This window comes from Kryptolebias marmoratus, linkage group LG22, assembly GCF_001649575.2.
Source record: "Kryptolebias marmoratus isolate JLee-2015 linkage group LG22, ASM164957v2, whole genome shotgun sequence".
Classification (NCBI taxonomy): domain Eukaryota; kingdom Metazoa; phylum Chordata; class Actinopteri; order Cyprinodontiformes; family Rivulidae; genus Kryptolebias; species Kryptolebias marmoratus.
In genome coordinates, this window is record NC_051451.1 from 26,980,973 (window position 1) to 26,995,262 (window position 14,290).

Here is a 14,290-nt window from a genome sequence, read left to right on the forward strand (position 1 = left end):
TTGTGTGGTTTTTGGCAGGGATGTGGTCTCATTCTATGACTGTACAGGACTACCAAGACCTGATCGATCGTGGATGGCGAAGGTGAGTTTTCTAAACCAATGCTTCCCAAAGTTAGGGTCGGGACCCCAATGTGGGTCACCCAACACCAAGCAGGGGTCCTTAGATAATCTCCAGACATCAACCTACAATTTAAAACCTAGTTTTTATGATATATTTGCACCATAACTGTGATAGAGAATTGAAATACAAATCATAAATTGATTTAAAAAAATAGCATAATGGCTGTTAGGACTGTTTGTGTAGTCATTATGCTCTTATTTAACAGGGTCATTACCTTTTTTGGATGTTTAACCAGCCAACAGATGGGGTCACACACCTTTGGCACTAATAATTTATGGGTCGAAAGCTGAAAAGTTTGGTAACCACTGATCTAAACCTTTTTGTCAAACAAAGAAAGAAGAGAATGAATGAATAGATTGATAAAATGTGTTTTTGCTTCACTTTCCCTCACTTTATGGTTATATTTTTACCTGTTATTGCCATTTTTTTTCTCCCATTTTGATTATTTAGATTCCTTCATGAAGATTTAAACCTAAATTTTGTACGTTTTGTGCCTCTGCTTGGTTTGACTCTTTGAAGCTTTCTTACATTTATTTAACGGTTCTTTAAGGTAGGATCTCACTGCGCTGCGCCTTGTTGTCGAACAGAATGCGTCATGACGTCATGACGTTTGTACCTTAAGTCACAATAGATCACAGTCCCGTCGCTTGAATTTTGAAGATGTTCCCAGAAATTATGCATCAAATTTTCTCTGAAAGTAGTCGCAGAATCGTTGTGGGCGTCTCCAGTTCATCTGAAGAGGCGAGAGTTTCTGCAGGGTCATTTTAGGTCTTAGAATTAATTTACCGGTAGTTATGTCTTAAATTTGTATGTTTGTTGCTTCCTTTATCAAATTAATTTTTTTTGAAATGTTGGAGTTCATTCGTTCTGTGTCGTAGTTTCTGTCCGACTGGTTGGTTTTGTAATTTATGTGGATTCTTAAATTTAACTGAAACTTGCAGAAACCCGGCTTTTCTACACCTGCAGGGACAGAAAACACGTCCAGGTCTAAATTATTAATGTTTTCATTTCAGGAGTGTACTTCACTGAATTAACTGATAAACGTGGAGGCGGTCGCAGAGGTGTGGGCAGAATACAGCTTTGTAAGCCGTGCTCATGAAAATAAGCCCTGATTATTTAAAAAATTGGCTGCTGTGCTCGTTGTGTTGCAAGCACACAGAATTCAGTGTATTTTCTCACGTTACTGAATAATCTCCAACAGTCACGGCCTTCAGACTCCAGTTCAGTTGGTCGTCGTTCCGTCTGAATGAGTTTGGTTCAGACTTTGGTCATTTTGCACCAGTTTATGTGTCTGTGAAGACTTTTGGTTTCACACCTGTGACTTTTAAAAATATTAAAATCCCTTTCATGCCTTTTGCATTTTACTGTTGGCATTTTCTTACTTTGTTAATTTTACATTTCCTTGGTAGAAATCTTTATCTCAAATATAAAAAAAATGGGGTTTTCCTTTAGAAGAAACCCTCTGTTAGCGGGACGACAGCTGATAAACTGTTTACAAAGAAAGGAAAAAGCAAAACTAATGGTCCAATGGGCTCACCAGCGCTTCAAACTCTGGATTATCTGTTTGGCGGGATGTGATGTATCTCTGAGATGCTGTCCTAATCCACAGACCTAAAAAAATAACGCCTTAGGACGCCCTCGGCTGGTGTTTGTCGGTGAGCTCATCTGTCAGAACATTATTTGGATGCAATGTGGAAATTGTATTAATATTACCTGGGTGTTTGATTGTGCTCTGGCTTGAATAAACTGTAGGTTATATGTTACAACAAAGATTATTGCTCTTTTTTTTCCCTTCTTTTTTCAGAAGTGGTCAATATGTTTACAAGCCCACAATGAAGAAGACCTGCTGTCCACAGTATACCATCAGGTAAATGTTTCCTTAACTTCCTTTAGTGATTCATAAATAGTTTTAACCAGGCCTCTACTTTTATCTTCTGTATCAAGGTGCCATGCACAGAAATTTCAGCCTTCCAAATCCCAGAAGAAAGTAATGAAGAAGATGAACAAGTTTATTACCAGTGGGGATCTGCCAAAAGGATCGGAGGATGGTGAGAATATTTAGCTGTGTGCAGGACTCTTGAGTTCATATTTGCAACCATAGATCCACTAATTCATAGCAGCTCTGTGGTCTCAGCGGTGATTTTTGTGCCACGCAGGAGAACCGATGGACTCTGTGAGTCAGGACGCCGGGCCGCGGGAAACTACCAAAGTCTGCCCGTCAGATTTGAAATGTGCTGCTATCACAGACCTTCCACAGGAAGTCCCGAAGTGTCCTGCTGTTGTAGAGGTTCGGGAGTCCGAGGACTCCACAGCTACAAGCTCAGAAAGCTCCCAGAGGAATCCTTTGGCTCTCCCAAACGAGAGAACGGCTCCCAAACCAGGTAAAGAATCTGACTCCAGTTCAAATGATTAACATTTATTATCAGAAAAATCACAGCTGTTGTTCATTCAGACAGTAAAGAAATAAAATAACTCTATAATGATTATATTCCTGTCAAACAGCTTATATCTTCTGATTATTCGCTGAGTCAGCATTTACAGTTTTCTGAGTTTTTTATCTTTCTTTTTTGTACTTCTGCAGACTTCAGGCTTTTTTTAGCCGTTCACATATTAAAGCGTTCAGCTCATTCAGGAGATGAGTGCCGGCACTTTTCATTTTTGTAACTTTTATACTATTTAACTTTATTTACAAATTTTTCTCCATAGAAATACATGGAGATCTATTTAATTCCTTCAGATTTCCCTTTGAAATATGCTTCAGCAAACTGGCTCTGTTGGCATCTTCTGATTCTTTTAGCTTTTAGTTAAAGTTAATCAGTTGTAGATGAACATTTGATGATTGCTGTCTGCAGGTTTCATTAAAATTCAGTGGTTCATATTTTGTTAAGAGGCACAAACATGAGCAAAAACATTACTGCTTAGCACCAAAAGGCAGGTAATAAAGATTATTAACGTAATAAATAAAAGATGATGTTTCAGTGTATGTGTGTGTGTGTGGGGTGGGGGTGGGGGTGGGGGTAGCTGATAGGTGGACGGACTTTTATTAAATTTATTCTCTGATTTACAACATTTTTCCACTTTGTTTCTGTGCAGTTTCTTGTGTTGCATCTGGAATTAATGCTGTTTTGCCTTTAGGTAGAATAATGTTTGTTGGAGTTCTGCAGTTTCTAAAATTCCTCTTCTGCCACAAGGTGTCGCTCTTCACCCTGTATTTCTCTCCCCTCTGCAGCAGCTTGGGTCTTTCCTCAGTTTTTAGGAGTGTGTCTGTTTTGGACTTATCTTTCTTATTGTTCTCTTCACTGTCCAGCACAGAATATCCTCACTGCCAGCTCGATATGATGAATTAACCGTCACGTGACGAGAAAACAGACTCCCATTAGTCAGGCTTCATCCATTTATTGATGTTTTTATTTTCCAGTCGTCTAAAGAGGACAATACCCATTATCTGAAATTTGGAGAAGGAAAGCTCGGCGCTGGCACCGATTGATTCAGGGTAAAACTTACAGCAGGGCTGGTGTTGTTCCACAGAGCCTGTGTCAGCACCACAGCTCTGAGTTATGGTGTCGGGAATAACGAGCCTTTTCAGCAAAGCGGAAGCAGGAGGATTTACTATCACCCCCACCCCTCCATTTACCTCCAACTGAAAACACCTGGTAATATATTCCCTGTATTTTTTATGACTGGAGGCTTTATAACTTTGGGCAGGTTCCAATTCCAGCTTGAGAAAACACGACTCCCTGTACCTCCAATATAGGCGGTAGTTTTATGGAACAAGTCGGTACAAAACTATAAGCTGAACCGGGTTTAATTACAGTACAGAGATGGTTTTATGTAGGCAGAAATAGTTTGCAGCACAGATTCAAAGCACATATTGTCTTTTGTCTGAATGACATCATCTGTAGGCCTGTGTCAGGGTTTAATGAACGCTCACAGATTGCAGCATCCTGCTCAAATGGTAAAAAAACAGGGATTTTTTTTCTTTTACTTGTTTATATAAAGGACAACAGTGTACCTAATGCAGAGACAGTTTACTCAAAGAAAAAATGTCCCAGATTTTGACTGCTGGAGTGTGAGCATCTGTCTTCAACAGGAAGTGATCTGCCAAACTGTATCTTCACCACAGCTGTGTATGCGGTCCTCAGGAGTACTGCTGTGTGACACGAGGAGGGAAAGTTTGTGTAATTAAAGAACTAAAGTCTCATGGAAAGAGTGTCAGAGAAAGCTCGACTCCTCTCTCCCAAGACTACAAATCTTTAAGGTCAAGCATATATTGGAAAGTTTATTCAGGTCTATTTTTAATGTTTAATGGATTCAGTCTACGTGAAGTTAATAATCGAAAAACCTTGGGTTAAGTGAAAGTCTGCCAGTAAATCTGGGCCAGGACCACGTTTTTCTTCTCCATGTGTCAAGATGAGACGTCCTCCTCTTCCCTGCGACGTCACGAGAGGGGAACATTAGTCTGTGAGCTGATGGTGGCAGCTGGCAGTAGTGCAAGCAGGAAACAGCTATCGCTTCCTTATTGCTCCAAACAGGATGTGGGGGTGTAAACTGTTGACATGGGATGCCCGGAGACCTGGAGGGTTTGGCAAGAGCTCAACAAGTTGTGCTGGTTGGGGAGGAGGCGAACGAGCAGAGAGAGGACAAGGAGGGGGATTGAAGGGAGAAATGCTGAGAGATTGGGTTGCTTCAGACAAAAACTTTCTAGTCTTCTTAAATGAGAACAACCTCAAATCCACAACAAGAAAACAGCTGTTTTCAGTTCTAACTTCATGTTGTGTATTATGGCTTTTGGTTCTGTTATAAATATAAACTAGAGGAAATGTATTTTCTATGAAACTGCAGAGAAAATGCAGAAAGAAAAAGCTAAAACTGAGTTATAGCAGAAAGATGCAGCACACTAGCTACAAGCTAAAACATGCAAAACACAAGCCAGCTAAAATCAGCAAAAGTAAAAGCTAAAAGTACCAAAAGGGTTGCTAAAAGACAAAAATAGAGCCAGTGTGCCCAAGCAGATTGGAAAGAAAACAGTGTTTTTGAAGGAATTGAAGAGATTTGAATGTATTTCTATGTGAAGAATATTTGTAAAATAATGAAAATCTCCTCAGACCTGTGCTAGAGGTTGGTACTGTAGAACATACCAAACAAACAAACAAAGGACAGCTCACATCTCATCCCTGGACATAAGTATGCTAGTTTAAAGTGCTTTTTAGTAGACAATGATGTCCATAGAACTCCATTTAGGCCAGGGGTGTCCAATCCTGGTCCTCGGGGGCCACTATCCTGCAGGTTTTACTTGTTTCCCTGCTCCAACACACCTGATTCATGGTTAAATCACCTCTCTATGTTCTGCAGAAGCCTGTTAATCACCCATTGATTCAAATCAGGTGTGTTGGAGCAGAGGAACAAGTAAAACCTGCAGGATAGTGACCCTCGAGGACCAGGATTGTCCACCCCTGCTTTAGGCTATGGTAACCCTAAATAAATAGGTAACATGTTTCAAGAGCATGGGACAAAAAATTACTGTAAACATGGTTAAACACTGGAGAAATACCATCAGAAATGATAATCTAAGGTTCAGTTTGTACAGAAGACTGATACATGTCTACCCCATCATTGAACAGTTATCTGCCTCGTCTCATCAGTGTTTTTCACCTGGACTTGTTCAGAAAATCCTGAACCCTTTGGAAAGTTTTGACGCCCATCCCAACAATCTGTTTCCACCTTTGTGTGCAGGAATGGGAGCTGATCTGAGCCGTCCGCCGTGTAGGAAGGCCAAAGACGTGCGGAAGGAGCGACATCTTCTAAAAGAAAAGATCAGACAACAAGCTGATGGGGTGTCTGCTACAAAAGCCAACCAACCCAAATCCCTGGAGGAGTTCATCAATGAGTCACTGGGGAATAATACCCCTCATCGCTTTGAGGTGAGTACAAATAATCATCTTTAAAATCTTCTTTGGTCGCTTTCTGAAATCTTTTCGGCTGGTTTTATCTCCATTATGTTTGTGGAGTTTGCTGAGAGTGGTCTTCCACAGCTACAGTGACTTCACCATGTGTTTAAATGTGAAAAAGGATAGCTGACCAAAACCGAGGGGAGGAAAAACCACATATTCTTGGTTTGAATTCAACCAAATGTCAGGCATGCACCACATAAACCGATGACCCGTTTGATGGCAGTAAAACCACAGCACCAAGATCAGCCATTAAAGAAAAGACGTAGAAACAAACTTTTTGGAAAGGAGCAGATCTCTGGTGAAGGCTTCGAGCTGAGGTTGGCAGAATAGTGTCCTTCTTGGGTTTTGAGCAGGATTTGTGGTGGAGAACCAGCCTGTTCCTAGTTTCTGGGCCCCTGAGACAAGAGACGGACATCTTTGCTTGCAAGAATCATTTAAATTTACAAAGTTTTACTTTGCATCTAATAAATAGTTCATAATGCATTCATTAATGAAGCTGCAAACACTCATTAAACCATTAATAGACAGTTAGTGCATGAGATAAAAATGAGAATACGGACTCATTTCTTGCTAAACAGCGAGTCAACATCTTTCTGTACTCTTCAGTCTTGCTGTTAACCTTTTATTTTTTTCATAATTTAGAAAAATACAAGTAATAAGCTGAGCAAATGATGTTTACCTGAAGGAATAAAAGTACAGTTTTTTATCGTTGCAAATAGAAATACTTCAAAGTATCAACAGTGTTTTCTGTAAATGCTTAATAATAATGTGATTAAAGTCTTTCCAAACTTATAAAAAAAAAACTGCTTATAAATCCGTAATAAATCCTTTTTTGTAGTTTGGTACCCAGCAGGGTTTTCTGTCCGGGTCTCGGCTGCAGCGAGGGTTTTATTCGCCACCACCAGGGTTCAGTATGATGACATCTCACTGATCTTTCAGGCTCCACAGGGAAGTGTGGAACTGTTCCACTCAGGTCACTGTCTCTGCAGTGTTGTTGAAATTTCATAGGATTTCCTTTTAAATCTGTTTTTAGAAATGGCAGCGATCTGGTAAACAGTTGTCTCCTTTATGCTTCTGCTCTCTTGAAATCTTCTTGAGTCTCAGGGATATACGTGTTAGATTGGTTTGTGTTAAACTTCTTTGTGAGGATTAGAAACTATATTTTCATGCTGTCCACACTCTACTACAAGCTAATTGTATCAACAAGGTTTTAATACGTTAAAACTATGTTTTTGAAATAACATCGAAATAAAAGAAACATCGAAAGTTTAAGATTCTCCCCCTTTTTTTTCTACGAGGCCCAGTGTTTTGGTTTGACTGAAGTATGCAGTACCAAGTGTTCATAAGAGAGAGTCTGTCTTAAATCCAAGTTAAACAAACCTCAAGTTCAGTTCTGTATCCTGGTCTTCCGACAGATTCATATGGCTCAGCCGCTGTGGCCAACAAAAGCCTCCAACCAAACAGGCGCTTAATTAAAAGGGGGAGCCACAGGATGAGGAAGTTTAAAACTCTCGGTTTGTGTCACAGTAGTAACACCCAGATGATTTTCTTTTCCAAAGTCCTTTCCTGATTCTCTCAGTTCAGGCTAAATTAGTAGCTCTAGACCAACAGTATTAGAGACCTGACAATGTCAGCTTGTTAATGAGGCATGGACTGGATGGGAAAATGACATCTAAGACAGTTAATGGTTTCTGTTCCAGCTTACTGTGAGGCCTGTTTGACATCATTTTTATTGTCTGTACCAGTCCACGAGGGTCCTCCTGGACCCTCTGCAGCAGCTTACAGTTTTGTGATGATAAAAACTGCCTGGTAGTACACATTACATCATGATAAAACTCCTGTTCAAATGGCGGTGCTAAAGAGCGCAACTTCGTTAATCACATTCTGTACATTTCCAGGACACATACATGGCATCATATGTTAGTGATAAACTGGTCAAACTTCGCTTGTTATTATTCCGCTGACAAACCAGCCTGTCAGCATTTGACCAGGAAGTTGAAACACGGGTCTGAACGCTCGAGTGCAGCTGGCCTAAAGTAGGTTGAATGTGTGGTTTGCCAAGGTCATAATAGGTTTTGTGGATGTGGAAATTATGCAGATGCTTTTACTCTTTGTGAACGTGATCTGAATAAAAGCCTGGGTTAAAAAAAAAAAAATAGAAATTACACATTTACTGCATAGGATGATGGCTCTACTCAAACATACAAATCCAGCATGAAATCTACTCAAATTACAAACTAAATTATTGGTGCAATATAGTTTATTTAAGGCACATATTAGTTTAAAGCTCTGCTACATAAAATATTCTTGGTAAAATAGTGAAATTTTGCTCTTGGAAAACACGGTGAAGTCACTGAAACAAGCAGAATACTGTGTAAAAGTTTTGGGCAGGTGTGGAAATAAAATGCTGTAATTTAAGACACAAATATGCATTTTAATGGTTACACAGTCATTACCTGAAACAGAACCATCTGTGTGGAGGCTTTAAACTGGGTGAGGAGCAGCCAAACCCTGTTACCAAGGTGAGGTTGGAGAAGATGGCTTCATGTCATAGGATCTCTATCAGGTGAAGATTTCAAAGCAGACTCTGGGTTTTAAGATTTTCTGTGGCTCAATGAAGAAATACAAAGAAATTACCAACGTTGAGGACTATAGATGTAGTGGCCGGCGAAGGAAACTTGATGAAAGACCCATCTTTCTTAGATCCTTTAAAAATCAGAAATTATCCATCGGTGCCTTCAGCTGCCAGGTTTTGGCCATAAGGTCTTCATTGAAGAAATGCAGCCATGAAGACACCTCCAACATGGAAACCATCGATAAAAGGAAATACTAGACCGACTCTCCCTGCCTTCTCTCCTTGTTGGGAAATAAAACCAGCAGAAACTGGTTTACAGGAGCTGCCATTTTGTATTTTTGGAACCAGAGTTTGTGCACTAAGGATGTGGGGCTTTAAGTGTACTCCTCTGCACACAATCCTGGGGTTACATGACCTTTCTTTTAAGCATGAATTAACTGATTTTTTTGTTGTCAGTATTAGAAAAAGGAATATTTGAACGTACCGCAGCACTTGAACTGGGATCATCCTGTGGAGGCGCTGTTCTCCGCCCTTTGGAGTCCAGTATTTCTTACATGCTGATGATGGAAACCAGGCCAAGCGGTTGAACGAAGCACAGAAACCTAAGAGTTGAGGACTTGGTCAGGATTAATTGTGACGTTAATGCCGAGCAAATACAAACAGAAACCTAATTATTGTTTGTAAAAGCATTTTTATTTACAGCATTTGTTTTACACCTGCCTATAAAACGTTACTTTTTACAATGCTGCATTTAAATAAAGAGGCTAGCGATCTTTATTTCGTTGTCTCATCGTCTACAAATACAACCCTAATTCTGAAAAAGTTGGGAAATTGTGTAACCGCTGAACCTCTGCCCATATTTACTTCTAAGAGCTTCAGGGTCTCTAAAATGTTCTTTTTATATCCAGTCCTCTCACTGACCTGTTGCCAATTAATCTAATTAGTTGTAAAATGCTCCTCTGGCTGGTTTTTATTTGTGCCACTTACTTTACAGCCTTTTGTTGCCACTGTCCAACTTTTAAATAAATTACCATTTATTTTCCAAACAGTGGTCATTTTTTTTGTTTCTTTAAACATTTAATGTGTTTACTAAGTGCTACTGTGAATAAAATATGGATTTTTTTTAGATTTGCAAATCATTGCATTCTATTTTTATAAGTCTCAAAACTCTTTTGGAATTGGGGTTGTAAATCCAAGCCTACAATTATGGGATATGGACATAACTCAACCTATTGTCTTATTGTTCTTTATTTTCCATCATGCTACATTTAAAAATAAAAACAGCAGCTGCTGTTTAAAACAAACACCTATTTTAGGTCAAATTTTGATTTAAATGTTTTAAATTTTTAACCACTTGGCTACAATAGGTTTCGTTGGTCCTTTCCTCTCTTCACTCACAATCTTCACACTTAAATTTCTTTTCTGATTACATTTTGTTTCACCACTTATATTGCTTTGAGTCCTCTTTCATGTTGTTAATAACTCTTGTCTGCCCGTATTCTTTTTGAAGGTGAGGCTAGTGCGCTCCAAACCCCCTTGCCCGCAGTTCAAAGACTCTTTCGACGCCTCCTACCAGGTGTACAAACTCTACCAGATGGCCATTCACAAGGATCCTCCTAGCAAACCCTCCGAGAGCCAGGTCAGAGGGTGGGGGGCATAGGTCGGCCCTCTTCATCCCAGAGAGGGAGGAAGAGGGTCAACAAATCTGGGTACCTTCGGTTACATCAAAGCTTGTGTTCTCTTGCTCTGATCATTCAGTTAAAACATATTAAATAAAAAAAACAAGTTTGGGTTTTTTTAGGAACAAAAGCACCACAGATAAAAGATGTTCCTTTTCTCTTATTGTTTAATAAACAATAAATAAGGTTATCATTATTAAGAGAGAGCGAGAGCTGAATGTTGCTAAAGAAGTTGAAACTGATCTGTTAAAGCTAAAAGCTAAAAAGAGCATAATACTAGCTAAAAGAACCAAAATGCCAGCTAAAAATAAAAAAAATGGCAGCTAAAAGTAGGAAAAAGCTATCTAAAAACTAAATATAGCAAAAACAGTAGATAGAAGTTAATGGTTGCAAAACATTAGCTAAAAACAACAAAAGGTTAGCTACATGGTAAAAGCAGCAAAAGACTAGCTAAGAGCTAAATGTGGCAGAATGGTAGCTAAAAGCTTAAAGTAGCAAAAGACTAGCTTAAAGCTAAAAGTAGCATAAAAAGACAGAGCCAGTTTGTTGAAGAAGATTTCCTAAGAGATCTCCATGTATTTCTATGGGAAAATATTTGTAAATAAAGTTAAATATTTTGAAAAGTCTAAAAGTTACAAAAACCAAAAGCCACAGCAGCCATCTCCTGAACGAGCCGAATGTTTTGATATATGAACGGCTAAAACAGGCAAAAGTATTCAGAAGGAATTAGATTGTAAAAAAACATAACGATGAAAAACAAGGAAAGTGTGAATTTTGACTCAACACAATAAAGATCTATTGGGTTTTATTATTCTTTCTTTTTGTAACTCTGACAAAGTTTGAAACTAGAGTCAGTGTAATTATCCTTTTTGCATTTGTTTTGAAAATAAGTCCAACATCTCCTTATGAAAAGAAAGAAACTACAAATAGGAGAGTTTGTGTATCAATGTGAGTCAAAAATAAAATAAATTTAGAGGAAATTGTTTCCATACGCCACGGTTGAGAGCGGTGTTTCTCCGGGTGTTTGAGTCGTTCGTTGGTCAGCTGGTCAGATTAACTTTGGCCTGTTTTTGTCTGAGGAACACTTTTACCTTGTTTTCGTCTTCATTATCACCTTCTGTCGCAAAAATCCTGCATGTCTGGGCGGGTGTCTCTTATAAATATCAGAGAAGCAGAGAGGAAAGGGTTTTTCTGTTTTTGTCTGCAGACATTCGAACAGCGTTTCCCTTTTTTAAAGGAAGCTTGAGAATTTGTTTCTTCGATGATTTATTCCGAGTTGAGGGTTTCAGGACGCTCCCTGACATCGTGTTGAGAGATGAATTGCGAACTCGCTCCAAGTGATTTGTGGTGAAATCTGGGCAGTGCACTAGCCTCATCCTCAAGTTTCCCATCAGTCTCCAAGAATCTAAATGTTTGGTTACAGATGTCAAAATGTAAAACATAACAAACCGGCTGTGTTACCAGCTTGTATGAAGATCGAGGAGACTGATGTCTGCTCTACCACCTGAATGAACTTGCATACCCAATTTTTGATTTCTCTTCCTCCCTTCGTTTCGCTCTATTTCCTAACTACTCGCCGTCCATTCATTTCAAACCTTCACAAATGCCCTTGCACCTCCTCTCCTCCACACCTTGTGCTTGAAGGTGAGGTTAGTGCCGGTGAACTTTGAGGACCCTCAGTTCGCGGCGTCCTATCAGCAGTCGGTGGCGCTGTACGCCCGCTACCAGATGGCCATTCACGGCGACGACCCCAGCGAATGTAGTGAGCGTGAGGTACTGCATGGTTATTATTCTACACTTGTTGCAGCTTCATGCTTTATTTGATTTTTTATATATATTTGGACTTTTGAAATAAACAAGAACTTTAAAGATGTTACCTTAAACTGGGAAACAGCAAAAGGCTCTTTTCACCATATTGTCTCACCCCCAGTTTTAGCTGTAAATAATAATTGCACAGTAAAGGAATAGTCCATATCTTTTGAAATGGAGTTAATTAATATTGTAAGCCAGTGCGAGTAGTTGGCAGCGACGTTCATGTCTCAAACCTTTGCAGCGGTTTTCAGTTTCCTCGTGTGAGACGCAGCCTTCTTGCTTGAGTTTTCAACATATTCTAAAAATCTGTGCAGCATGTTTTCTCTTAAAATAGCCACAAGGCTCTTTCACCAGGCACCTCTGGTCGCCTCGGTGTGATTTCTGAATGAAGCGAGGTGGTGAGGGGGGTCGCAGTCGGCCCACCCCTGCTGCTTCTTTGTGCTGCGGAGTGAGGTAGTAACACAGCTGAAACGGCTGTGAAAAGGTAAGCTGGCTTTGAAGGCTCCATGATGTGATGGAGTGATGAAATATGGTCTGTGAGACCACCCAATCGTTGGATCAAACAACAACAAACAGATTTATTGCAGAGGGAAGCACAGCAACTTTGCATTTAGTTTAAAAATAGTCAATCCCAAAGAGGAGTTCATTCTTTGTGTTTTGAAACGGATATGAGGAAGGCGTCCGTCATGCATTTAATGCGTTCTGCTTCATTTCAACAATCTAAGTTTAGTTTCTGTAACTTCCAGACCTCTCCTTATGACAGAAAACTTGTCCAGGTCTAAAAACCTAAAATAATAACTGTCTCCAAACTCAAGTTGTTCAAAGAGCTATTTGTGATAGGTAAGATATTTGTTATTTCTAACTCCACTTCACAAAATCTGAACTATTCCTTTTATTAATTTTCCTCCATGGTCTGTCAGAGGATCATTGCGAGCTCTGAAGCACTTCAGCATTCTTCTGTTTTTGTTTGTTAGCCTAGTTGTTCGAACACTAACGCTGTTTTATATCGTGTTTTAACACTGAAGTACTGTTCAGTAACGAACCTGAATGTGAGGTTCAAACCCAAAAAATCAATTAAGCTAATATAAAACAACCATTAGAACACACAGACTATTGTATTTTAAAATATGCAGTATGTATAGCCTCATTTGTTTCCTCATTTTATACGAAACATTTATAAAGTCGAGTGAGGATGCAGAAATCCTGGACGGCCTGAGTGAGCCTTTTGTCCCTTCGGACTGGAAAAATAGCCTCCTCCACACTTCTGCCAGCAGGCTGCAGTGAATTTATTAACCTCTCCAGCTTGTAAAAGTAAGGTAATTAATAAATAATGAAAGCTGTTAGATTGGGCAGACTGTGGCAGATTTTTTTCCTGGTGCCATAAGAGCGGCTGTGTTAAAAGGAAGCGTGGGTTTGTGTGCGGAGCTGCAGCTCAGGGTAATAACTGGGAGTAATTGGATAGTTGAGGAATGACACCTAAAATAAAATCCCCCAAATTATATATATATTATTATAAAGGTGTGGAGCTGCACTTCTAACTGTGCTGTCTGTTGAGTCTTCAGATTTTTTTTTATTTTCTAATTTAGTTGGTTTTCCATGCTGGATACTTGGTGAATGTAGTGTTGTATAAAAGCACAAGGTGAGTTAAAGTTGGGTTAATTACTTTTAAAGGAAAGCCTGAAAGACTTTGAAAGTCTTTGCTGTTTACGTCACACTAAATCAGAGGGATTGTAAGATTAAATAATCCTTTAGTTGTGCTGTTTTTATTCAGTTTAACTCCTGTAATATTTTGTCTAGTCAGGACACAGAAACAGTGTTTTGCATCAGTTCCTTTAAAATTGTTTTTTAAATTTGTGCTAATTGAGGCCTAATTGTTCCCACTCAAACAGGCTAACCTGTTGTTTTCTTCTGTGAAGCTTTTAAACATCCTTTTTCTGAAATATGTGTCATTAATAAAGTAAAAGGTTACACAGTGTTCATGTATTGATGGTGCATGTTGGTGCCTACACCTACCTATAAAGTCCGGTCATTTAGTAACTGTGGAGGTATTTATTAACCCATTACGGTATTATTATTATGGGGCAGGATCTGGATTAGCATCAGCCTGTTTCTGAGCCACACAATAAGAGAAATTGTGTGTTGTTACAGTTGA

At 39.3% G+C, this 14,290-nt stretch overlaps 1 protein-coding gene across 4 annotated transcripts in view; it reads left to right on the top strand.

The window, feature by feature from the left end:
• The window catches only part of LOC108240697 (arginyl-tRNA--protein transferase 1), a 55,319-nt gene that overhangs the window by 3,865 nt on the left and 37,164 nt on the right, over positions 1 to 14,290 (top strand). The window contains exons 2-8 of one of the 4 annotated variants that reach the window (XM_017424372.3): positions 19 to 82; positions 1,926 to 1,988; positions 2,066 to 2,169; positions 2,278 to 2,502; positions 5,855 to 6,042; positions 10,158 to 10,286; positions 11,971 to 12,099. In XM_017424372.3, coding sequence (XP_017279861.1) covers positions 19 to 82; positions 1,926 to 1,988; positions 2,066 to 2,169; positions 2,278 to 2,502; positions 5,855 to 6,042; positions 10,158 to 10,286; positions 11,971 to 12,099 — 902 coding nt within the window. The remainder of the gene's footprint in view (positions 1 to 18; positions 83 to 1,925; positions 1,989 to 2,065; positions 2,170 to 2,277; positions 2,503 to 5,854; positions 6,043 to 10,157; positions 10,287 to 11,970; positions 12,100 to 14,290) is intronic. The other 3 variants (XM_017424368.3, XM_017424369.3, XM_017424370.3) reach the window with 3 other exon arrangements.